The sequence below is a fragment of the Labrus mixtus genome, chromosome 3, assembly GCF_963584025.1.
Source record: "Labrus mixtus chromosome 3, fLabMix1.1, whole genome shotgun sequence".
NCBI lineage: Eukaryota > Metazoa > Chordata > Actinopteri > Labriformes > Labridae > Labrus > Labrus mixtus.
Genome location: NC_083614.1, coordinates 21,922,019 through 21,949,140, shown reverse-complemented (window position 1 = coordinate 21,949,140; position 27,122 = coordinate 21,922,019). Strand labels below are relative to the sequence as shown.

General features: G+C 39.8%; 2 protein-coding genes across 6 annotated transcripts; one reads left to right on the top strand and one right to left on the bottom strand.

Moving 5' to 3' along the window:
• Positions 1 to 637: 637 nt before the first annotated feature.
• On the bottom strand, positions 638 to 23,664 carry LOC132965788 (lisH domain-containing protein ARMC9). Of its 5 annotated transcripts, XM_061033798.1 has the most exons (26): positions 23,483 to 23,664; positions 22,564 to 22,689; positions 22,283 to 22,453; positions 21,817 to 21,972; positions 21,588 to 21,680; positions 20,396 to 20,420; positions 19,723 to 19,880; positions 19,240 to 19,338; positions 17,778 to 17,813; positions 15,640 to 15,674; positions 15,443 to 15,554; positions 14,641 to 14,733; positions 13,585 to 13,635; positions 13,110 to 13,200; positions 12,538 to 12,661; positions 12,030 to 12,169; positions 11,296 to 11,372; positions 10,565 to 10,639; positions 9,948 to 10,038; positions 9,357 to 9,409; positions 8,424 to 8,522; positions 7,849 to 7,964; positions 7,054 to 7,166; positions 6,631 to 6,736; positions 4,341 to 4,558; positions 638 to 1,732 (listed from the first exon to the last, which is right to left on the bottom strand). In XM_061033798.1, the coding sequence occupies exons 1-26, from the start codon at positions 23,555 to 23,557 to the stop codon at positions 1,710 to 1,712; spliced, it is 2,556 nt and encodes an 851-aa protein (XP_060889781.1). In that variant the 5' UTR covers positions 23,558 to 23,664; the 3' UTR covers positions 638 to 1,709. The 5 variants fall into 5 exon arrangements, with proteins under 5 accessions (XP_060889781.1, XP_060889786.1, XP_060889783.1 ...); XM_061033803.1 differs by lacking the exon at positions 4,341 to 4,558; XM_061033800.1 differs by lacking the exon at positions 13,585 to 13,635.
• Positions 23,665 to 24,416: 752 nt separating this feature from the next.
• Positions 24,417 to 27,105, top strand: polr2h (RNA polymerase II, I and III subunit H). Its single transcript, XM_061033804.1, has 6 exons — positions 24,417 to 24,615; positions 25,216 to 25,300; positions 25,518 to 25,601; positions 26,086 to 26,179; positions 26,312 to 26,395; positions 26,743 to 27,105. Exons 2-6 carry the CDS (start codon positions 25,228 to 25,230, stop codon positions 26,858 to 26,860), a joined length of 453 nt encoding a protein of 150 aa, XP_060889787.1. The 5' UTR covers positions 24,417 to 24,615; positions 25,216 to 25,227; the 3' UTR covers positions 26,861 to 27,105.
• The last annotated feature ends 17 nt before the right edge of the window (positions 27,106 to 27,122 follow it).

The window sequence follows — 27,122 nt, the reverse complement described above, 5'->3', positions numbered from 1 at the left end:
CAAAAAAAAAACATTGGCAGCTTCCAAAGAGGCTTTCTTATCTTGTTGAACAGAGTGTGAAACATTTCCACTCAGGCCATGAAAACCGGATTATTATGACGATGCACAAATAAGTTCAGCAGCACTGTCACTGTAACATTTTTGATATAGAGTTTTCATTTACACCACTGTTTGCTGAAGCTTATGGAAATCAATTCAAACATTCATCTATTCCTGATGAATCAAAACAGCCATCAAGTTAAAAGACACACTGCTGGAGTAAACAGACTTTTGGTGTGCAGCTTTAATGAACCTGAATTTTCATTAGGAAAAATAAGGACTTCAGCATCTAAGAGTGGAGGACGTGTAGCCTTGTCAGCTGTCAGGTGAGATGGCAGTAGCTTTCACTTTACATGAGACCAGACATTTTCCTGCTGTGTGACATCCCGATGAGGCGAACACAGTGTTTTCTTTGCACCGTGCAGCAGAAAGGCGAGCCCACAACATTGTGTGAGCACAGTGTGACGACTAATGTCTTACAGTAATTACAGAGGAGGTGATTTGTGATCAAGACTAAGCGGGGGACTTCAGCAGCACAATATGCTTAGCACGTCATCATATGAAGAAATCCAATGACGAGGTCTGTGCCAAACACAGGTGACATGTCACAAGTTTATTCAAAACCACGTCAAAGTATCAAAATCAATTACAACAAAAACACATTACAGCCTAACTGTAGCATGTTGACATAAATATAGCGAACACCACCACACCTAGAAAACAGTGCAAATGTACAATGCAATCATGCTGGATTTAAGACACACAAATTCAAGTTATCTGGATGGTAAATGTATAGAAACAACAATAAGCAGTTCTGAATATCTTTCAAAAACATGCAGCAGCCTGACAACTCAAGCCAAGGCCTGAGTCTTTTTTTCTAAACAATTCTGGAGTTAAAACAAGAGCAGCTACTCTAATATGACATCATGTTTTATTTTCAAAGTGACGCTTGTACAATTATTTATTCATGTGGATGGATATTTTCCACCCAGGTCAAAAATCTATCTGCAGTACGTATTGAAATTCATACCATTTATAGATTTGTGATATCAAGAAGAGAATCCCTTTTTAGAAATATCTGTACAATCAATTCAAAGAAAAAGACAGACCTAGCTAAGCGTTGCATTACTTGCGTTAATTGTTAAAATTAAAGAAAGATTATTTAACCTTAGTGGGCTTATGTCTGGACTTTAAGGAATCATCACGTCTGTGAGTCTCGGTTTCACCCCAGTGATGCTGAGGTAATGTAGAGGAATGTGCTTATGCCAGAAAACCACAAAGTAAGATGGAGAATTGAGAAGTATCTTGTTTTCAGGTCTCCACTTTGAAATTAGAATATACACATCTTGTATAACATAAACTTTGCCTTGTCTGGAGGATGCTGCACATATGAAGGTGTGCCAGCCATCACCTGGGGGGGTTGTGATTATTGTCTGACTTTAGATCATGTTGCAGAAGAAGTCTGTGCTGAAGCAGAAGGGGAGGAGGGGGAGGCAAAAATGCAGAGCGACAATCCTTCACATTGTTCAGTCCCCTCCTCCACCTCCTTCTCCTCCCTCTCCTCGACCATCTCTGTTGCTCTGACCCTGTTTGCAACCTGGGGGGATGATGTTACAGGAAGCCTGATGCTCCGGGGGAGATAGTGCTGTACCATGGTGACAGCTCCCTCTTCACCGCCTCTTCAACTGGCTGCCTAAAGGCAGGGAGACAAGAGGGAGGGAGGCGGGGCGATAAAGGAGGTTTAAAAAAAGCAGATTTGAAAATATAAATAAAGCAATTACAAGTTTAAGATTTTTCTGATGTGTTTTAATACAAAACAAATATCTGCCTGAGATAATTGGAATCAGATGATTTTATTTTTAAATTTAATATTCTCAGTATTCAAAATGACATCTATCCTTCTTTTTTGCCTGTTGAAAGATTTGAATTTTTTGGGATATGCAAAAACTGTTGACCTGTACCTTACTTCTCTGAGAAGACAGCTATCACACATCATCAAGTTTCAACATCAAAACTCTGATAGTGACATGCTTTCCAAGTCATTGTGATGCCACAGCAATTCTCGTGCATTCCTGTGTTCAAGTGAGATTGAAGGTGAGAACCGAGAAACTTTCTCCCCTTCAGCAGAGGAATGTAAAAACAAAAGTTCCAGAGTTTTAATGATGTGCATGTATCATTTTTTATCTTGAAGGTGAAGTCATAATAAGCAAAACCCATTCTATTAGTGTCAAGTCACTTTAGATTCAGCATTTCTTTCACAGTAAATTGAAACTTCTCAGGTAGTTTTGTGTGGCAGGGCCCCCCAACAACAGAATATTCCTCACATTTGATAAACTACTACATTTGAACATGTCTAATCTTGTTTTCATATTTTTGGGGTTATTCTTTCCTTCCTGGTTTGTGAAAAAGAAAAATAATCTGATTTCCTCATCACACTTTCCATTCAGGGCCACAGTGTGACAGTCTACAACAACTACAACTCCTCCGCTTCCTCAGGCAGCACAGCAACCTAACAGGCATCTCTCATCACTTCCATTCCACCTTGTCAACATGACTTGAGCAGGATAACGCAGATTTTTTTTCCCATCCTCTCAACATGGAGAGGCAGCATCAGCAGCAGCTCCTTTCCATGTTTGTATTGTCAGATACAAAAAGGGCCGCTCTATCTCCCCTCAGCCAAAGAAGCGTCTCTCTCAAGAGGATCCTGTCTCAGCATGCGGTTTGCATTCTCTCTCTGCAGCAAGCACTCAGGCATCAAATGCAAGAAATAAAACAGCTTGATGGTCAGCGGAAGATGCCTTCCAGAGAAATAAATTAAGGGACAGCGGATTGACTGAGTTAGCAAGACAAAAAAAAATTATAATAAAAACTTAAAATTCTCACAGTAAAAGAAAAACAAATACTTTTATTTATTTTGCATGCAAATCACTATTTAAGCAAATCTACAATAACTTGACATCCTTACAAGACAATAGATTTTAAGATGAGATATGTAAGACACTGGCCAGGCCTCGATTCATAACACACAGAAACACAGGAGGAAGTGGTAGCTTGGACTGACCATTAGCTTCTGTTATACGATTTATGGTAAAGGCAGCTGGTGTAAGAGCCGGAGGTAATCAACCATCAAATGCAATTTAGATGAATGAGAGCATGAAGAGATTTTATCTTCCAACTAAGAGCACCGGAGACGCTGATCCGGCCATCTTCTCTGCACAGACTCAAGTTAAATACTTAAGATGTGAAAGAGACAGCAGATAAATAAGTGGTCAGGGTTTGGGATGGGCTGATTGATATTGTGTCTTTTGGGAAACAATAAGTAACAATTTGTATTACGGTATATGTTTATTTGGATCTGGTGTAGCCTTAAACGGTCGAGCTTTCATATCACACAGTCCAAAATCTAATCTTTAAATGCTATGGATAACTGTGTGAATGAATGTATGATTTAATGTGAAGTAGAAGTTTTAACATGGTTATGTAAGAGCCTTCAAACAAAGAAATGGCAGATTTTGTTACAGAATTCTTGTTCAAACTCAATCATCCGTGTGTAACTCAAGATGTGAGCTCAAGGAGGGTGATTTGTCTTCTTACAGCAAACACCAGCTTTGTTATTGTAAGATAGCCTTTTCTCACAACTGCGTTTAAAAGTTCTGGTAAAACCAGTTTGTAAGGAGCAGGTACTGATGGAAACGTGGCAATGTTAAACATTTCGGGGAAACAGCAGAGGGCTGGATGATGATCAGAGTGGGGATGGGCTTATAAGATCAGGCTTTCAGGGCTTAAGGCCAAACACAAAGAAAACCATGAAAGAGTTATAAGTTACGCTGTCCTATATGCACATTAAAACAGTTGTACTGATTTATAACAGGCAAACACATGCCTGTATTTACTGCCTGTGAACTTCACCACAGTGCACTGTTGTTGGCTTTGTTTTAACCGATCGCTAACATTGAGGGCAATAACATGAACATGATTTCTTAATTTGCCAATTAAATTACCAACCCTGCCTTTAATGTCCGTGATGAGCTACATATGGGCGATTTCATTGTGCTTATTTTCATTGTTTTGAGATAAGAAATGTCACAATGTAAGCATTATCCTGTCAATGCAAGATTTGTTACATATAACCCACACCTTTAAAAACAATTGAGTGTTTCTAAGCCCATTTCTTTTTCTGAGAAGAACTGGACCCCAAATCCCTGCTGGTTGTTTTGGAAAAGCGCTGTAGAAACAAACAAAGTAACCAGGCAGAGCAGATATTTGCCCTCATTGGCTGTCACTGATGACCGTATACTAACTTCCACTCTGTCGTCCCCCTCCTCCTCCTCCTCCTCCTCCTCCTCCTCCTCCTCCAGAGCTGGCAGACCCAGGCCGGCTGCTCTGCTGTGGCTCCGCCTGGGAGAACTGGGGTGCCAGAGTCAGACTCCGAGCCCGGTTAGCACTGTTCTGGCTGGCTGCTGAGTCAGGCGTTCGGGGAGTCTTGGGCTGGCTTTCAAATGCAAAGCTATACTCCCCACTGATAAATTAAAAGAATAAAAAGCAATAAATGATTAGTCTTTGCTCCATATAAATCACAAATAATACATTTGTGCCAGCCTTTTGAGAGAAGACAATAACTGTCCGTTATCGACTACTTTTATGACTTACCAGCTTCCTGTAAGAAGGATAATTCAGAGAGGTCATCCTGTTATCTCATAGGAGATTAGAGCCATGAACAGATCTAATTTCACTGAAGGCTTTTATAGCACAAGAATCATTGATGCTATGTAATAGATCAACCTTGTATGAGCCCCTTGCACTGGACACAACATTTATATCATTTGTCTCAGTCGATCGCCTCCATTTCTGATGAAAGCGTGCGAAAAAAAACGATTTGATGAATACTTTAAAGATACCAGGTAGGGAGAGCTGTCAATCATGCCATCAATATGATACAGACTCTCAAAGTTCTTCTGATTTTCAGTTACTCTTTAACCAACAAAGGCAGGTTTAGATACTCCTACAAATCTAAAAACAAAGCTAAAATGTTTGAAATGACAGCCCCTGTCCTCTGCTTTAACGGTCAGTGGTTTAGTCTCCATCAGCTTATCCTCATGAATTTCAGCTAACAAATCATTGTCACACTATTAAAAGGCTTAAAAAAGACACTGAGGTAAAACTTTGTCCCATGAATGTTTTCATGATAACTGCATTATGCACATTCATGTAATACTAGCACATTTTCACACATCTCTGGTCCATCTTCTGATACAGATCAGATACTATTTTGCAACTTGTTTACGTGGACAGTAAGCCGTGGAGACATGCCTCATTGTGGAGCTGAGAGGGAAATCTGTATTCATGTCCCTGCGAGTCTGAGAAACAGGATCACAATGAATAAATCAGTCCTCAACCTCCAGTCAGAAACAGAACAAGGTCCAAACTCTGCTTACGAACGTCCCTATCAGCCAGGAGCCAAGTGACCCGAATACTATGAAGCAATCCTATACCATAATAGACGGATGGATTTCAGTCGACATATTCTTGTTTCTGCCCACAGGAGTCACATTGGCTACAAAATTCCTGATATCATCAGGTATAACTGAATGTTATAAACCATGACAACCTTGCTCATTCACCCAAAAATGAAACGACAAGAATACAAATAAAAAATAGAAAATATTATAAATCTCATTAATGATAAGATTCTATTCATCTGAATGTTTTATTGCTGTTTTTTATCCTTCTAATGCCCCTTGTTTATTTTTTCCCTTTTTTGTGGGATGAGAAAGTATCTGGGTAAAATGCATTTCCTTAGATTGACTGTGCACTGTTCTTTAATGTATAATACAAAACAACTAAATTGAATTGAAATGAATGAGTGTGTCCTGAAATCTCCCTTTCACTTTGAAAGTCTCCAAACTGGCTTGAGATTTGGAAGTCTGTATTGTTGAGAGGTGTTTTATGCTCCTGTGGGGAGTCAGGAGGGATAACTCAGGCGGTTTCCTGGGACTCATTACCCTTGGCGGGGATTTGGGAGTCAAGTTCCTCTGGGATTAAAAGGAGAGGAGAAGCAGGGGAGCTCTGATTGAATGGGTCTCTTTGTGGGTGCTGCTCGTTTAAACGCATGTCACAGTCTCACCGACCAGCTTGGCTGTGCTGAGTCACCCGTTGGTGTGCAGCAACGCTCCTGCCAAGTCTCTCCACAAAAAAAAAAAAAAAACACAAACACACTGACATGCAACTCAGGGTTTCACCTCAGCTGACTTGCACTGTTTATGTTTTGTCCACCCTAACAGCCTTACTCTGGTTCAACACCTTTTATGAGATGTACCGTAGCTTCTTCATAACAACTCACCAAATGAACCTGCAGGTTGAGGAGTCAACCGTGAAATACATCACCTTCAATGTAATATCGTTGAGTTAAAAACCTCATTCATGCATAATTATCAGTAAACTTTGTTGCAACTCAAAACAAAATCATAAAATGCAGCAACATCAAGAAACTCTCAGTGTTTTAGCCTTTAAATTACATTCATGAAATAACGCAGATTCTCCTTTATTGGGTTTGTGTGTGTGTGCACGGTCAGCATATGTGTGTCAGTTTACCTGGCAGTGTGTCCGTTGTGTTCCTCCTGGGAGTGTCCTTTTCTGGCTCGCCCTTCATATGGCCCTTCCAACTCTGACTCCTGGGACAACCGGCCACATTCAGAATCTGAGTGTGTGTTTATAAACGGGATAAAGAGGAGGACGTTCAGCACAGCTCTTTGGGAATAGTAACATGTTATCTGGTTCTTAAAATTGAAACTAAATGACAATCAGCAGGTGGAAGGGGAAAGCAGTCCCACAAATACGCAGCCACTCAGTGTGCACAAAGTGTATAAAGTGAGAGTAACCCCTAAACCTAAATGAACAGCTGCTGTATTTTTTTTTTTATTAAGGCCAAATGTGTATTCATTGACTGCACATTATCCTACTTCTAATCATCAACACTGTATTCATTTATATATCTATTTAATTGCCTCCACCCACCGATGCTGTGGCGTAAGGAGTCAGCGGTGCTGGGGCGACTGCCAGAGCGTGAAGGAGGTCGGGAGTTGTGTCGGGATGGTGAGAGGCTTCCTCCCTCGCCGGATCGATAATCCCTACACATGAAACACACAGTACAGCTCAGGTTTGGGGAGATCTTGAAACAGAATACTCTACATAGGTAGACAAAATATTTTTTCTTATCACACCTCAGAATCTTGATCTCAATCACTATGCTTTTACAAAACTCTTGTTTTTTGTCTTAAATGTGCTGTATAAATAATGATCTGTGGTAGGTTATGAAACCAGTTATTCAATTGTGCTTTGAAACTCCCTTTTGTCTGGAGTCATGTCACGTTAGGAACATGAATCCAACGTAGCTGTCACTACTATAAAATAATACTCTGTTTTATCCTTACAGTCTAGCTTACCAGTTTGTGTTTTTAGTTATGTGCCTTTTGTTACTAACGGGTTCCAGTCTCTGCATGCTGACTCATTGACAGATACAATATAGTCATGCTTACCAATGACCTACTGAACTCATTTTAATGGGCTTGAGGGGGAAGCACATTGTCAAAATGTACTACGAGCCACCTGTCCTGTTGTAAACTGATCTGCCTTTTGGAGAAAAGATGAAAAGTATCTAAGTGTAGTATTCCCTGGAAGTTTTACAGTATGCAACTAAAGCACCTTAAGCAGGAAACGAGACTGATCCTGCACACTTGCTAATCCAACAGAGTGTCAGCTTCAGCATGAACCCTAATGTGGACTTTACACTCTGTGGGTATCTTTACTTACACTGCACCGACATTGCGATGAGAACTGGGGGTGACTGGCCGTTGCAGGGGTTCATCAATGCTCGGTCGCTGCAGAGGGCTCGTCTTCCTCTTTGATTTTGCCATGTTGGTCATAATCTACAGAAGCATACACAGACACACAATCACACACACAGAAAATGGATATAGTTTCATACTTTCTTTGTCAATTTGTCGACTTTCTTCCAGCTCCTGTTCACAACTGTTCTTGTCCAGCTTGTGGTGATGGAAATTGTTTAATGATTTAGTAGATAATTAACTTTTTGATATACTAATTATTATATCTTATATCATGCTTCCATGTTGCTTCAGATGCATTCTGTTTCTTCAGGAGCCATCTTGCATTGACATTATCAGTTCCTCTTGTTGCAGGAATCATTTCCTTTACTTAAATCTGGAACTTGCTAAAACTGTGTATCATGCACAGCCACCAAACCCTCCACAAGAACACAAAAAAGTCGAACAGCTTTATTTTGAGAAGTGAATGTGTCCGCCTAGCGAACAGTGACATTAATGTTATTGTACAGTGCATGGTGAGAGCGTGTGTTGTGCTCTTACTCCAAGGTACTCTGTTGTCAGCAGACTCTCCCCACACAGTTCCCTGGGCTGCGGTTGGAGAACTTCCTCTGTATCGAGGTCTGCCTCCATTAAGTCCTCCTGTCACATGACAAAGAGAGTAAACTAAATATGACATCATATTTAAAGTCTACGTGAGTAAAGTGGCTCAGTTATTCAGATTTTTACAACACAATCAAATAATGAAAACCACACCTCTGATATCATACCCTGTGCTTTGCTCCTGCCACTTTAATGAGAACAATAATCACAACCACACACAAGCCTCTGAGGTTTGTAGAAATCTGTTCTTATGTTGGATACAGTGGTTCATCAATGACTTGACTCAATTCAGGAAAATGTTCACAATCCCATTGATGTAAGGTTAACGACTGTAACATGTTAAACACTGTTGGCACCACGACACACGGTTACCAACAAAAGACCAGTGTAGTCTACATAGTGCTACATATATCACTTCACCATTATACCCAAGGTAAATGGATAGCAGCTCCTAAAAACACCTCATCCGAGATCAGAGGCAATGGAATAAGGGCACTCACACTCCTTTAGTCGTTCCCCGCTTTAACTTACTACCATATACATACCTTATCTTGATAACCCACTTTCCCACAGTATCCAATCTGCCAGGCCCATCACCCTCCTAACCTCACATGCACATGCACAAACACGCAGGTGGGAGAAACCCAATATCTGTGTCATGCTGAGATTGCCATCTACAAGTTTGGGAAAGGTGTCAAATATGAGGTGTCCTTTTCTGGCTGCCCTTCCCCTCACCCTTATTTATCATAACCAATCCTGCTTTCTTTTGATCACCTATTTCTGTTAATGCGTGGCAAGAGCTGTGATTGAGATGATTTAGAGGAATGCCTTGATCAAGGTGGAGGGCATGAACCGTTTGAGCGGGGGACTTACATCGTTGTCGTCCTCCTCTTCTTCGTCGTCTGACTCTGGTCCCTCTTCTTCAGCTGCATGAAACACAGGAGCATTAAATATGCCAGACAATTTACAAAAAAACAAAAGCAGATGGTGTCACTTATTGTTTCACTTTGTGATATCAAATTCTAAATATATACAGTATAAATGCACACAACACGTCATAATTCAATTACTTTATTTGTTTAATGAGTATTTAAGTCATATGTTTAGTACTTCTTCACATAAGTTTTGAAGAACAGTGAACTACGGTTAGTAACACCTGCTGCCCATAATCCCAATGTAGCCCAGTTTCACTTTAAGTTTTTTGAATCTTACATGTACGCTCATGAAAAAGCTATTTATTTAGTGGCTTTATCTAATTATAAGTGGTGCTGAGGAAGTGGAGTGTGCAGGATTATCTCTTTTCAAGACTACCGTTTTATGTCCTACGCACCTACTTCATGAGATAGTTTGATGTGCGAACAGCTGCTTGAATCATTCTTACATGTACATAAAGAGTTAGTTCAGTCTGTTTTCATACAAATCCATAAGTTAGAGAGTTGTGAGAGTGACTTCGGCTTCACTGACCTGAGTTCAGCTGTTTAATGATGAACTCAATCTGCCTGTTGAGGTCCGGGTTCTCCTCCTTGCTGTAGCAGCGGAGGATCTCCTCTACACTCTACAAACACGGGAGAAAAACACATCCTGTCATGTCTTTTAATCGTCATCATCTTAATCACAAGTTTTTAGTAGTGCTCTTCTGCTGCTCTAAATGTCACTCAGCAGTGATTCTGGAGTCTGTTGCGCCCCTCCAACCAAAGTGGTTTTTCCCAGAAATAATGCATAAGATGCTAAGCAGGGCAACGAGAGTCAAAGCTGTCAGATGGGGCCCCCTTAGGGAGGTTTCCTACTGTCACTGCAAAATTTGCATATTTTGAGCAACTGCTGCGTTTAAAATGTTTTTTGGCCTTAAGCAGTAAGCCTGCAGGGCCTCTGATTCCACTGCATCATAACTTGAATCAGTGGGAAGCAAAGACACTGACTCAGCAGTCCCTGGGTACAGTGACTGTGTCATACGACAGTTAACACCTGCTGTTTCCCCTTCAGACACTGCCTGCGTGGTGACATGAAGAGACAAATGTGAAGCGACAACACAAACTGCGTCTGTTTCCTGCGAGCAGGTGAAGACATTGCAGCTATCTTACCATCTCTTTGGCTTCCTGTCTCACAGAGGGAATACACAGGATACTGTACAGGGCTCCATTCACGTACGGATGAATCTGAGGAAAGCAAAGCGACACAGACACAAACAGCCTCTATATTTACACCATCTTAGGCCAAAGTTTGTTACACAGCTTGCATGAGCGTGCAGCAGCAAGATAAAAATGGATACAAAGAGGGAAGACTGCACTTCAGGCGGATATTTCAAAGATACTCTGTGTGTTATTTTATGTAATGCCATTCACGTTGAGATGACTTCTTAAAAACAAGAGTTAACTATCCTCCAACATTGTTGACAACCTGTCATAAAAGTGAAAGAACTACGAGTTGTTAATGTTTTATAGACTTGCCTGAAGTCATGACTCATTTCTATTGAGACTGCTAACGTTCTGGAGGGCATGATACACTTTACACCAAGCCTAGATGTGTCTGATATGATCACATTGGTTCTGAAATTTTGGTTTAACAGATCAACAGGTGGCAAAGATTTATTCATGATTTGGTTTGGTTTTTACGTTTTATCCTTTTCAAATCACACTACAGATGCTTTGTGCTTTATTTTCACATTAACGTTAATTCTGTATCTCCAACTGTTTTTAGGAATCAGTGAGCAAGTCCTTGAACTGCATGTCTATATACGATATGTATGCTGCATCAATTCTTTTCAACCTCTGATTGTGTTCTGTGTGGAAGTGTTGACAGATGCATGTATCACCTCATGGTTCTCGTGTCCAAGGAGGTCAGTTAGAACCTTTAGCACATGCTTGGCGTTCTCTGCACACTTCCTTTTTCCTGCACAAAGACAGACGACCATCACATACACACACACACACACTATGATTGAGATAACGAGATCCCGAATAAATCAAATGCAGTGCAGAAGTTTACTGCTGAGAAAAAAAGAGGCCCCCCAGGCAAATCAGGAGAAGACACTCCTTAAGAAGAAGGGAGTGACTATGTGCATGGTGTGTATGCGGTTAAGTGAGAGTGACATGAACAAAGACACACTCTACTTATGATGTAAGAGGCTATAAGTAAAAAAGAGAGTGCATCCATAAGCACCATGCTCAGGAGAAGCTGTTAAAGCTCAAATACGTAGTGAATGCAAAGCCAGACAATACTGGCCTCCGCTCTGCCCATAATGAAATTATCCAATGGGAACACAGTTACACAGAGACTTTCTGGGGGCTTAAAGATGTCAAATTGATTTACGCTGACATCAGCACTATAACTGAGCTCAGATTTTAACCATCATTTTGGGTTGCACCTCCATGACACAGGATTACACGGCAAGCAAGATATACAGTTTTGATATATTTGAGGACCATCTTCATGAGTTAAGGTTTAAATGTGTGTCAGAACTTATCCTCAGTATAGGCTTTTAAGGTTCTATCTTTTACTAAAATACTATCAGTCTCTGTCCTTTATCTACTTGACCCTTGACTTTACCTTTAGTTCGCAGACACAGGTTCATGAGCAGAGCGGCAGCGTACTCCAGCGTGTAGTCGCTCAGGCAGTCTGAATCCTGCAGCTCATCCACCAGCCAGCCAATCAGATCGTCTGCGATCATGGGGGTTTGCTGACTCCTCCTAACAAAAGGATGTATTCAAAAACCAACTTAACAACACTTTTGTGCCAACAGGACAGGAATCCTGTTTCATGTGGAAATATTTCGATAAAAAAAAATAACTTTATAGGGCAACCCCAACGGTTAATCTGAAGATGGAATTGAATCAGGAATCTAGCTGGTTGGATAAAAAAAAATGAGACCATTTAATGCATGATTCAAATTGATTCAATAACCTGTACCCTGTGTATGTTGAAGTAGTTTTGTGAGGCTCTTTATACCAATCCGTCGTGACATAGTCTGCGCTATGCCCTGCAGGTTATGTGTTACCCTTTAAAGAAAATTGGACTTTCAAGGTTTCATAGAACAACTTGTCATTTCAGAATGTACCTGAGGCTGAGTCTCTGCAGAGCCACTAGCACATTCTCTCTCGTCAGAGATTCTTTTTCCTCTGTCCTTAGTGCCTCCGTCAGAAGTTTCAGTAGAATGGGGGTTTGGGAAAGGTAAACACGACCTGTGAACATTAAGAGAAACATGGGGTTAATATCAAAAGGCAATACATAGGCCTCATCCTGTAGAAGAATTATCTTATCTTATTATCTATGAAGTTACTTTAACAGTAATTCAGCAAATTCTCCTTTTAAGGATAGCACAATGAAGACATTCTGAAAAGATTTCCAAACTATTCATTTGTTTTGAGAATGATTGTAATCACTCTCTTAAAAAGTAATGTAAACAAAACCAGTTAGTGCATAATAAAAAGTCATTCCTGCCAGCACCAATGATACTAGTCTTTACAAAATGTCCAAAATGTTACTGTCACTGTGATGCAGATGATCATTAGAGGTCAACCTGGATGTAGTCATGATGAAGTTCCTCCATGAATCGACATCTCCAGTTGCACTCAGTAAAACAATGACTCCTGTTCTAAAGAACAATCATTATGAGAGTTGAGTACTTACCCTCTGCTAGAGAAGCGAATGCATTGATGAGGCGAGCCATGTACTGGCGGACGATCTCGGACTTGGATCTCATTAAATGAAGCACACTTTTCTATGAAAACACAATATTCAGTGTAGTTTAAAAACATTCAATTGCCTCCGATGTAGTAGTTATTTTTTCCAAAATGACCATAACTTGAAGGCAGACTTATAAGTGATCCAATAAAAACAAAAAACTCCTCTGTGGTCTCAGTAACTGCTGTGAATCCAACAGTAAAAAGAAGCTTAGTCAGCTCAGACTCCTTTACTTCATGTTCCTGTTAGCAGTAACATTATGCCTCTTTTGTTGTCAAACTGAACATTTATGTCTTGACTTTAAATCGACATGCTAATACTATTATAGTGGCGTTCTATGGAGGTTTTATTTAGAGTTGGCTTGGAGCACTATATTCAGTACAAAGACAAAGAGCTCAGGTGTGAGGTGAGGCTCATTTACTCCTTTCTGTAAAGGGTTTGTGTCCTGAATATGGCGCCCTATGGCTGGAGGCTAGGAGAAGGAGATGTGACAAGAAAATAATGGGGGGAAAAAAAGACAAAACAGTAAGACATGTGAGAGAGACATGTGGCTCTGAAAGTATATTCTGAGGGTGAGTTGGAATATAATCTGTTTTGTACAGTCGTTCCTTTTGTAAAACAGAAAAGGGAAATTGCTAAAGAGAACACATCTGTCACTCCGGGACAGACAACATGTCATGTTACGTCTCCAATCTGATTGTAGAGACGTGATTAAAATGATAACAACAGTTACAGTAAATCAGATAATAATGTGGGGAATCTGGTGTCTGTCTAAATCTGGTCGATATTTATTGTTCAGTCATTGATTAGAAAACCACTGTATAGAAAGAGTAACTCTCGCTACATATTACCTTACTTTATGACTTTATGGGCTCTTTGTTATGAACACAGACATTGTATGTAACACACAATTCAAAATGGTGGATACATTTCTGTAAACACAATTTGATGTCTGATTCTTTCAGTGCTGACCTTGAATAACTCTAATAATCTTTTCAGAGTTTTACAAAAATAAAATGCTTTATTTCAGTTTAATCAAAGTTTTTAGGGACTCAATCTAAGGAGCTTTAATTTAAAATCCTCAAGAGACACAAAGGTTGAATGGGATAACTTTGTGATAATCATTTATAAAAAAAACAATATGATAGAAGCATAGAGTGGATTTCAGAAATCCTAAATCTGGTTAGTCTGCAGGTTTGAAGCGATGGAGGGTGAGAAAAAAACCCTGGGCAGCAAAGAGCCTACTCAACAGCTCAAGCATGCCTGTAGTAATAAGCACCAAGGGATTAATTATAGGTCGTGAGGGTTAAGTGTGAGATGCTGATTTTTGCCTTTGTTCTGATAGTTGCACTAAATACACCGAAAATAAAAAAAACTGACTGGCATTTCAGTATCAGTAGACATTTTGAGATGAATGTGTCATTGTGACTCATCCACAGAGTTAAAACACATCAGAGCTGTAGTCATGTGGTCCCACCTGTTTTGTGCTGTAGTGCTCCAGCACGTCATTACTGATATAAGCCTGGAGCACCGTGTCTCTCTGTTCACCCGGGAGCGAGCGAGTCAGTCTCTAAAATTAAATCAAAAGAAAATGACACACTAGTTAAGACTCAAACAATTAGAGATGCAAATCAAAAGAATAAGAATCTTACTCAGCTCTACTTTAGCTTCACAAGGTGCCGCACTTAAGAGCTTTCTAGTGTAGAAAGTCCAAAATCAATTCTGCGGCGGCTCAGTATAATAACACTGCTAACTTGTAGTCTGCAGTATAAACTGTGAGCTGTTACAGCAAATGTTCTCTGTCCAAATGTGTTTGTTTATAAGAAATATAATATCTGACAAAAAAAGCAGAATAAAATATTTCGGTTTTTGCTTGGATAGCCTGTCTACAGGAACATGGCCTATAACATGAACTGTCCTTAAAAAAATCGTATAATTTCTTATAACACAACCAACATAACAGTGTAATAGTTTGATACAGTGAGGCTCTACATGACAGTGGTGATTAACAAAAGCTCCACTAGGGGGGGGTTTCTTGGATTTCTGTTATTTTGATGCCATTTCTCCTAAATGCTCATTTCAGAAGATCCATACTGTTAAAATGTTGCTTTAGATGTAAAACTTCAGCCCTAAAGACGGACAAACTCAGTGAAACAATGAGAAAGAAGCGCAACAAGTGTGGATTACAGCTTTAACACAGTGCATGCAAAACAAAGAATCAGTGCATGACAAGAATCAGAGATTATGAATATATTGTACAAAGGAATATTTAAACTCACCCAGCGCAGAGCCTGGAGCAGCAGGGACCTGAGTCTGTCTGGACCTTCACACAGGTCTTTCTTCAGCTTCACATAGTCCAGTGAGGGAAGCATCGGCACCTCCTTAGATCTCCTGGAGATGTTAAAAATAAAAAAGGCATGTCAGCCGAGTTGTATGATGGCACTGATCAAACTGTAGCTTTAAAGTGAAGACTTACGGTGGTGCTATGGATGCTCGTAGCATTGAGGAGGCCTATGAAAGGATGTAAAATATCAAAAAGAGAGACAAAGATGAATTTTAGAATTTGATGGTTTAACACTTCTTTCATTACACTCTCACTAAAAAGTGTTGCTAACATAACACATGCTGGCACTGCTGTTCATCTTTTTTCATCTTTGCCATCTGATCCCTGGACTTACCTGGAACTATTCTCCATCTTCAAAATAGTCAAGTTAGCCACAGTCTAAATAAGTCATTAGTGTTGTTGTTTTTTGCACATGCATACATCATGCTTGTGGTACATGCTGAATCCCCTGACATACTTTACAGCATTGTTCGGCACAACCCCCATGCAGTAAGTTACAAGCATGCTAAGCTAAGTCAGTTATGATAAAGTATTAAAGAGGGCAGGTTAGTGTGAAACAGCCATTCCTTCATTTGTTTCAGTGTACTTTAACTCTAGGTCTATTTGTTGTTCTATTAGAGAGAAAGAACCTGAAGCATCTGAAAATAGTAAAATATAATTGTGTTTCTCCTATGGGTGTGTGGAGGAAGGGTGAAACAACTAATCACTCGTAAATAGTAGTTTTCTGCTATTGAAAAGGGAGTTTTGAGCCCTGAAATCTAATCTAAAGTGTGGGTGGTTAGGCCTATAGCCGGAGCGGTGTAAGGTCAGGGGAGTGATCCGTGTCGTCTGAGCTATCAGGTGATGTGGCCACATTTTTTCCTTTGAGGTGTAGCAGGTAAAGCGGAAGTGGAGGAGAACGCTGATACCTGGATTCATTCCCAAATTCCTTTCTCTCCCTAAACATTTCAGAATGCTGAAGAATGCTAAAGAGCAAGGGAACATGTTTCCTTGAGACATTTGACACGGCCGTTCCTAAACCCTCGCGGAGCAAGACTGTGTTTCAGTCTATCAACAGGAAAAGCCCCATTGCTGTACGGGTACAAAGAGAGGTGTCAAACAAACTGATTCACCTGGCAGATTTTAGCTCAGCTAAACAAAAGGCTTGACCTGAATTCTCTGACAATGCAGAGTTTACATAAGCGATGTCTTTAATCTCGTCTGCTTTTACACGTGTCTTCTCACCATTTGCTCTTTCATAACAGGGGGGACAACTTAGGGCTGCCTATTGTTTATGTTATTGTCTAAGTAGACAGCTCTGCTCTCTGTTTCATATAAGTCCTACCCCCCCCCCCCATCCAAGAGCAGAGTTGCAAAACAAAATCATTTTAAAAGGGTCAACTTTGGATTTATGTAGTGATATGCAGAATAGTCTCTTTTTTATTGAGAGCCAATATGATCTGTTAAAGCTGAGGCAAAAATTTGATCCAGGTTACCAGGGGGGTTATTTTGCACAAAGAAGGAAATTAACATGAACCTTTAGTCCATTTCCAGTTGATATTATTGTCTCTGTCTGGTTTCTTTTGTTCTCATTTCCACCTTTCTTTTCAAACATCAGTTAAGGGCTTAACCTGACAGTTCAATGTTCTTAATCATATTTCTTACTTGAGTATCTGCTTTTAATGTGTTTAAGAATCACCACACTCGTACAAAGTTCTCTGGCCGCCTCTTTCAGACAAAAGTAATTTAACATCCCCTGTTTGACAACCTGATCATGAGAGTATGTGCGCCTTGCGTTGGCCATTCTTTACCTGAAACGATGTAAGTCAAACTTCTTCAAAAGACTGGATTGTTAAAAGAAATGGGAAGGGGGGGAAACTGAAACTGCCAGGGTTAACCTTAAAAGAGAAGACTGACAGCCAATAAGGAGCGCTGAGAGTAGGAACAATGGCTGCTGCCTTTGAGAACTTACAAATTTAATGATGAGGTGCGCCCTGAAAGAGAGGCTCTTGTTTGGCTTAACAAGTGGTCTCACAAAAGAGGTCATTCTTACAACAAACGAGGCCAAACATCCCTTTAAACAGGGACGATTCCAGTAGAAACCACTAGAAGATGGCAGGGAATAAAGGCGAAAGAAATGTATATCTGCAGTTAAGGAGGGGGAGGCAAACATGACAAGGAGAGGATGAAGAGGAGAAGGAAGAGACATGGGAGGGGGGAGGCACAAGCAAGATGAGGGGTGGGAACCTTAGCGATGACAGGAAGTAAAGATGAAAACAAATGAAACTTACATATCCATCATCATAGGGACTCATAGAGTAATATCCCTTTGTGGACAAGAGCATCACACACACAAAAACACAAACACACAGAAAGATGTTTTTTTCAGTTTAAACAGAAGAAACAAGATTACAGAGAGCAGAGTTCAACAGCTAAATGGAGGCAACTGACAGCAAGCATGACTGATTGGCCTTAAGGATTTTATAGGCTCAACTAAAAATAATAATGAAAAGCTCATCGGCGCCCAAAGTAAACTCTGTAAGCATGAAGACGTGAGCACTCAAAACAAGGTGTCTTCCTTTGTCTTGAATGTCACCAGATGATTGTTTAAAAAAAAAAAGTCACACCCACATTTGTCTGTGAAATGCTGACAAAATCCTCTGGCCTTAACGTGTTCCCTTCCTTCAGCTGCTGTTAGTATTATTATTTTGAATTTAAAGTGATATATTTTTGTTGCTAATATCTTACGTCTGTGAGCACATCTCCTCTGGCCTACAACAAACCATTCAGCTTATTTCTATTCAAAAGGATATACTCAAAGTGACATTTTAAAAGTGATTGATCAACATTTGATTTCGCGTGGCACTGGTAGTAGAAACTGGTCATGCCTTGTATTTTGAGTTATGCCATGTGAATTTAGCTTGACACTTATTCTTCCACACAACATGTATGACCGAAAAACCAGGATCCAGTCATCTTTTTTTCCAGGATACAAACTGCAGGATGAGTACTTAACTCAAAGTCAATTCACATCTGATGGCAAATAAACCCTCCCTAGAATTAATGTTAAACACAGAGTCAACTTTGTGTAACGTTCAGGATAATACCATACAGCTGTGACGTAAGGAAGATGAGAGGAGTTTTCTTTGCAAACATAAACCCTTTTCACACATACGGAAATCTCCTGAAACACTCCAGAGATTAGGCTACCTGGAGGGGCTTTAGGGTATATGTGAACGCAAACAGCCGCATTTTTCTCGCGGACTTTACCCGGAGTTTCTGATGTCTGAACGCAGCAGCATATACTCTGGAGGATTCAACTCGAGCCAATGGAAAGAGAATGACGTTTATATACAGTGACTGCATAAAGTGTCTGCACGCGACCAACATGATCCCCGTGCACGTACCGGTAATTAAACGTCTGCATTATGTTTTCTGTTTGTCAGTATGTTGTTCTCCACTCTTTTGTGGATGTTGTCATTCCATTGGATTACACATAGCATTGATATAAAGGCAAATATTCTCATTATAACGTTGTGTAGCGGACTCTGTTGCTTCGGCCGCTACTTCTGCGTTGTTTTTTTACGTCACGTGAAAATGGCTAAGACTGTGGCTCCAAAGTGACCATGGACTGATGCCCCCTTCTTGATATTTCCAGGGAGGGCCTCAAGGCCTTGTGTTATGTCACTCTTGTACCTCTGACGTGTAAAGGAGAAGCAGGGAGAAAAGAGGGATCTACATGCTCTAACTCACAGTGCCCGGTCTGGTGAAGTCAGTGCTCTGCACCACGCTCTGTCTCATCTGGCTGCTGAACAGGCGAACACACACACTCTGCAGGTACTCAGGGGAGATCTGCAAAAACACAGCAGGCCCCTTGAGCTTTAAGATACTGTGAGGATGCCATATTGTTTTTCTGTAAAGCAACCATGTCATCTTGTGTCAAAGTGCCTAAGAAGTGGGTTTGGTATTCTAGGTATTTGCATACAACTATGAATTTGACATATGTGACTAAATCATGTGCTTAATCATTTGAGATGAGTGTGTGTGTCAAGGTCAAGATCAAGGTTTCTTTATTCGTCTCCCTAGGGAGAAATTTGTCTCGGATGCTGGGAAATTGCTGCATGGACAATACATCAAAGACAATATAAAAACAGTAATGGTGTGTCTTTGTAGTCTGAGCTTGTAGCCCATGTGTTAATGTGTGTGAGTGTGTGTTAGTGTATTTTGCAGAGTTACCATTTTTCCGCTGACAGTAGCCTCCAATGAGTCGACCAGCTCAGCAGTGATTCCAATCAGGTTGTGGTAGTCGGCCTGCATCTTGCTGTACTTCCGTACGTAGCTAGCGATGCGCCGGTCTGATTCGACGAGCTGGAGCTGTAACTGTTGAATTGTGTCTGTGCCGTCACACATACACACATGGACAAGGGTACCATAAGGGACGTTCTACTTTGTAACTAATGTAACTCTTTAGTGTTAGTAAAAAATCATTGAATAGATATTTTTATAGAAAACAAAAAAAACATTACATCAATATTTTAGATGTTCTACCGTTATGGTTTCAATGACTAATTATCGTACAACACCTGCCTTGGGGAAAAATAGCATCACTACTGTCCCCGTGATTAAAAGTGCGCTATCACTTACAAGAAATTAGCAGTTTTATGCCAACCAAAACATGACAAAATATGATATATATGATGAACGATCCTAATGATATAAGGTGATGCACTTGACAAAAGTTGTGGATTATTGTGACTTTCAACCAACTAAACATTCATGTGGAATTATATAGTCATATTTGCATAGTGTGCAGTTAATAAAGGAATTTAAACATGGTGGATATGATTGGATGGAGGTATATGTATCATAAATGCAACACAATGCAAGATTATTGGAGACGGATATTTACCTTTAGTACTCCTTCCTCCCTCCTTCTGTGATGTCTGTCAAGGAATACACAGTATCATTGACTTCAATATTAGGAAAAGATTCTAATGTCATTATTTTCTTATCTAACGCCTTCATCCAGAGCTACGTACACACAACTTTAATTTTGTGAAGGGATTTAAGTGTTGACATAAGATCAATGTATGTTTATTTTTAAGGGAGGGGTAGTTTTAGCTCTAAAAAAATAAGGAGAGAGATAAAACAAGGCTTTCATTCATTGTGTTTAAATGTATTTAGATAGCCAGGACACAGTGGGACATCTGCAGTAAGATTCACATTTAAAGATTCTAACTAAAAGTTAACCTCCCCCTTTAAGTTTAATACACAGTACATACAGACAAGACTTCTCTGAACAGCCCATGAGATGATCATTTTCACGTTCAACTGCTCTGATCGTTGGACCAGGCGGGATAGGCTTTAGTTTCATGAATGTGCAAAAGTAAAAAGGAGAGGCCATACGCTGACTTTCCTGTAAAAACAACAATTCTTGTTATTCTTTATTTGCCCTTTAACTCTGGAGCGCTGAGGGTGAGTTAGTGCCAGATTAGGTCCTGACGTATTACAACTACAAAGATAAATCAGACAGCATTTGTTTGCAGTAAATGACATGACCAGATCTGGGCAAAAGTCAGACTGTTAATTAATTCTTAGGGAACACACAGAAAGACTTTTTATTTGAGATTTGAAAATGCAGCTCCGACTGAAAAGGGAATAAACACCAACCTGTTTTCTTAACTAGATTCTGTTGCGTTTCCCCAATAGCTGATAAATAATTTTAAGGAACATTTCTAGAGACATTTGTCTCTATTTACGAGTCAACAAAACTGTTACTTAATGTTCTGGCCTGTTGTAAGCCCCTCTTTGTAAGGGCTGCCAGGTGTTGGAATCAACACAGTGAGGCACTGGTGATTTAGTAGGATACCATCGCCAAAACGTTGAATTCATAATCTAAAAAAAATGTAAATTTAATTCCACAATAGCTATATACCTGAGGAGAAAATGTGTGTAATCTGTAATATAAAAAGGGGTTCAAACTGTTGTGTTTGCTGCTCACATGATGTCACAGAGAACAGAGAAAAAAAAACAATATCACACATTTGTATTCTAGTAGTTTTCATAGCAGCGTCATGTGAGCAAATCATGATGAAGGATACATATAAGTTCAGCAGCCTCGGGGTGTTGGACGGCTTTAGTGTCACCGATAAGAAATGCTCCAGCTTATCCTTCAACTGTGGTATCCATGAATCCTAAATAAACATAATGAGGGTTGTGAGGAAATATGATTATACTCCTTTTAAAGATGGTACTGGGTAAATAGTGCTACACATGTAGGAACTACATGGTAACAAACAAGTATGCAATGATCCATAACTAGCCATGTACCTGGAAAAGATCCTTGAATGAAGGGTGGACAGTGGGGTTGGGAACGAAAGGCAAGGCATAGTAAGGAAGAAACTTCGTGGTCTGACTTAGTGCTGCTCCACGAGTCTCCAGGTACTGCTTGAAGAAGGAAATCCTCTCCTCAAACTCAGCTCGGTCCTACATACAAATTGAGTCACCGATTTAATTCAAGTTTATAGAAAATGTCAGCTGAGTCCATTGTGTTCTTTGGCAATAACATCCATATAAATATGTGCAATACTGCATTGCCCTGTTGTGCATGTGTGTGTCATAGAAGTTAGAAATGATTGTGCCTGTAATGCAAAGGGAAACATTACAGAGAGCCAACTGAGAAAAAAGCTTGCAGCACAGCTTAGTGGACATCTTGAATAATAGCACATAATGATATTCAGCTGCAAGGCATAGAGGGTTGCAGATATACTTTTGTTTTTTTATTAAATCTACTTACATGTCTGCCTGGGTGCCTCCTCAGTGGGTAGATGGTGAAGTGGATGTGAAGGTAGAACTCAAGGCTCTGGGCCTCAGGGTCTGTGTCTTTTACCTCAGAGGGAATATTTTCCATCCACAGTTCAAAGAACACTTTGTGGTCTCCATCATCAAAAGAACTCAGGAGATCTTTCTGGAAAGGTCCAAGATAAGCAGAGTGTGTAAGGGGAAAACAACAACAATTTTATTTTTTATAATCATTTTATTTAAAAAAAAATCAAACAATAATGATTGATTATTCACCTGAATGTTAAGAGTCTTGGAGTCTCTGAGAGCACTTCCCTGAGGCTTTGACACCAGCTTGCCTTTGCTTTTGCACTCCTTGTCGAAACTATGAATAGTATCTTCAAAGTCTTCAAACTTAAGGAACTATAAAAGACACAAAACAAGCAGTGGCATAACTCCACTTTACCAGTGTAGTGTTATTCATAATCCAAAAACAAATCTCTATCACAGGGGTCTCCAACAGGTAGCTCGGGACCTACTGGTAGCTCGTGGGCAGGTTTTCAGTAGCTCGCCTATAGGTTGACCGACTGTGTTAAAAATAAAAGTAAAAATCTGACGACGGTAAATGCACCTCTTCCCACTATTCATATATTTGGCCCATAAAAACAAGTATGAAGTACTAATGTTTTCTTGGACATTGATGTGAAATTAAGATTATTGATAAGCATTGGCTTATTGCAATTTCACACATGTACAAACAGTAGCTTAATTCAGCTGAGCTATGTAAATAAATGCAAGCGATTTGATGCAAGTAGCCCTTGGCCACTTTCATTTTTTTAAAGTAGCTCTCAGATGAAAAAAGGTTGGAGACCCCTGCTCCATCATATCAACCAGCATATTTGAGAAAGTTGTGCATCTTACAATGTTACAATTCACTTAGTAAACGCTTTTATCCAAAGCGACGTACATCAGAGATTAAGTACAACACTAATCCACCGCCACCAAAGCAGCGGGAGCAATGCAGGGTTAAGTGTCTTGCCCAAGGACACATCGGATATGTTGCTCAGCTGGGGATTGAACCCTCCACCTTTTGGTTGAGAGGCGACGACTCTACCAACTGAGCCACAGCCGCCCCATTTCAAACAAATTTCAGTTATACTTTTATTGGGGCTCAAGTATGATGACCGGTGTGCAATCTCAATTATTTTTTTCTTACCTCCTTTATCATCCCAAGAAGATCAGCCTCGGTTGCCAAGATGTCCCCCATCCTGTCAGTCTGTCTGGAACACATGTGTGTCCAAAAATCTTTCCAACCACCTACACACTGTAAAAACTTACATTAAATGAGCTTTTGCACTTCCAGCAAGCATGCTGCTGAGCCTGCAGGGATAGGACAGCAAATGGCACTGTTAGTGGCTTGATAAAAAAGTCTAAGTAATCATCTTCTATTTATCTAAAATGTTAAATGCGAAACGATGAGACTTTAAATAACCAGTTTTTCAGATTCTTAAATTTGGGAGCGTTAATGCTCAACCAGAAAACACGAAGGTTTAATGTTTACTGATGTTTGCATGCCACTTAACCACAACATTCAATTACTGCTTTTGAATTTTACCATAATCTTCAACATTGAATTGAATAGGCAACTCTCCTCTAGTGATAGCTTTCAAGCTAATCAGGCAACGTTTACTGATGTCAAGAGAGTTTATGAATATCATTCTCACCTTATTCGCGCATTATTTCCTTGGGGTTTACGTGTCCATCTCGCTTGCAATATGTTTAACCATAAACGAAACAAAGACAATACATTTTCGTTCAGAAGTCACAGGCTTCACTTACACTACATTCACAGGTAGCCATTAGCTAGCAACCGTACTCAGAGAGGACGCTAAAACACCTAGCAACCAAACGGCTGAAAACATCAGACTGTAAAGCAGAAAAAATGTCGTAAAAATTGGACTGGACTGAAAACTGAAAACAACGCGGTTGGCTCATAGCAGGTCACTATTCTGATATATTTTAAAGGTTTCAGAAATATACTGTGCGGTATTTTTTACTCATAATTTTGTTTTCACAAATTGGAAAGAACAATTCGCCTGACTGCTTTTAACGTGAACATTATTTATATGACTAGTTAGCAGCGTGTTTTAATTTTCGACCGGAAGTAGTAAGCATGTCAAAGGTTGAACACATTGTCCCCTGCGCGGTATTCTGTATCAAGAGTAATGAATGAAGTTTTACTCGAATGAGATTTCTGTCGAAAAATACAGACACGTTGGCAAAGAGAGAGGCAGTGACTGTGGCGTTTTACTGCGCACAATATAATAAAAGAAGTGCATCTCATCTGAGGTAAGCTGTGGGGCATTGTGTGCTTAGCAAGTGAGAGCTAACAGCTAGCCAGCTGAATAGTAGGAGTTGTAAGTAAACGTAATGTTAAGAAGTGATAGGTTTGGCAAAGGCTAATTAAGCATAGATAAAACAATGACGTTGAATTAGAGGGTTTTAACAACAAATATGGTCTGGAGTTTCATTTGTGATGCAGGGTTTTCTTTTCTGTATGTTTGGTGGGAGTAGCTTTGTTGAGCTACACTTTACTTCTTATGGATAATGTTTTAGTTTCGGAATAAAAAAAGTGCTGGTAAATGTGTCTATTGTTAGAAAGGCAGCTGTCAGTGTGATCTGGAGATGCATCAACATTTTAATTTACTTTAAAAAGTTGAATTTGTTCAAAAATTAAGTGTGTTTTTGGTCATTTTTAGCGTCTTAATTGTATCCAGTGTTCTTCAAATAAGTCTACTTCTTTTTGGTATAAGAAGGTCTTCCTCTTGTGTTTGTGATCTATCTCAGCAATGCTAACTAAAACACAGCACACTACGTGAAACATGAGCTTGCCTGTTATTTTTATACTGACTGAATTATATCTGCTTTTCAATTGCTTTGCTTTCATAGACCAGGACAGAGATGGCTGGAATTTTGTTTGAGGATATCTTTGATGTGAAGGACATCGATCCAGATGGCAAGAAGTTTGACAGAGGTATGTAAATGTTCTTATTAACTGTTTCCTGATTTTTTATTAATATGTTATTGCACCTCTAGTTTGTCATTTACATAAGATCAGAGTATTGTATTTATAATGAGAAAACATTTTCAGTCTCTGTCGTATGTCCTGTGCAGTTTTCAATGTTAATCCGTGAGTTTAAAAATGCAAATAAACTGATCCAAATTGTACTATGATTTGCCGTTTCCCGCAGTATCTCGTCTGCATTGTGAAAGTGAATCTTTCAAGATGGACCTCATCTTAGATGTGAACATTCAGATCTATCCTGTTGATCTTGGTAAGAAGCCACTCTGTTGTCCATGTGTACCATAAATCTAAGCAAAAGATTGTCACTCCACAACTTTAACTGTTGTCTAGCATCACACTCCAAATTCAACTTATAACACGTTCAGAGATGGGCATGTGGGGGCGCTGGTGGCGCAGTGGTTAGTGCATGTATGGAGGCTGTCGTCTCAAGCGCCTGTGGCCTCCTTCCCGCATGTCATTCCCCACTCTCTCGCTCTCTCCCTGATTTCCGACTCTATCCACTGTCCTGTCTATCCATTAAAGGCACAAAAAGCCAAAAATAAATCTTAAAAAAAAAAAAAAAGAGATGGGCATATGATAGTTTTGGTACAATCACTTTTACCTTAATTGTTTGACTTTTGTTTCCAAACTCTGACATGTGAGCAATGGACGTAATAACAAATAATGAAGAACTCTATCCCCTCACCCTCCATATCAGAGTGTTTCATAAACCAACTGTGTTTGTACTCATTAAGGTGACAAGTTCAGATTGGTAATTGCCAGCACGTTATATGAAGATGGAACACCAGATGATGGAGAGTACAATCCTCAGGATGACCGGCCATCTAGGTAAGACATTCCTCCCTTCACATATAGATGTAACATTACAAACAGATGCTATTAATCGACCATATTTTATAAAGCACCTATCTGTTGAATGCAGTGTTTTCTGCATTAATTGAACTTTGCTTACATTTACAGAGCGGACCAGTTTGATTATGTGATGTATGGAAAGGTTTACAAGATTGAGGGCGATGAGACTTCAACAGAAGCAGCCACGCGCCTGTGAGTCACTCTGCTTTGTTCAAATGAAACTTGACAATGTTTTTCTTATTGTGCTCTCCCTACAAACAGTTTGCGTTATGATAAGTAAGCTTGCAATTTTTGTAAATCCATGATGAATGAATCGTTAAAATTGACCACTAAAACATTTAATTTAATATTCAACAAATTGATTTACGTTAGCAACAGATACGTTTTACTTCATTTAAAAATATATTCTGGTGATCAATTAAATGCTTTTTCACACTTGCATAAAGTGTTTCTTTGTGTGAACTGTCTATTTTTTGTTAGTTTACACTCTGTAACTGGTTACCATTAATCAAGTTGCATGGATGTGCTTCTTCTTTTAGATCTGCCTACGTGTCTTATGGCGGCCTCCTCATGAGGCTGCAGGGCGATGCCAACAATCTTCACGGCTTTGAAGTGGACTCAAGGGTCTACCTCCTCATGAAGAAACTGGCCTTCTGAAACCCAACTCTGCTCACTCTGTTCTTTCAATTCTACAACCAACAGTGAAGTCACACAGAACTGCAAACGGACCACATTTTTTTTATTCCCTCGACTGGACACATTACAAAAGCAGCTCACATTGGCTCACATTTTTCCTCAAAAGAAATGGACTACAAATTAAAGACTGCAACACTGGAAAGCTGCTGCAGCATCCTCCCATCTGCTGGTGAACTGTAAATAAAGATTTCTTTTATACAAAACGATTCTTGTGCAGTGACCT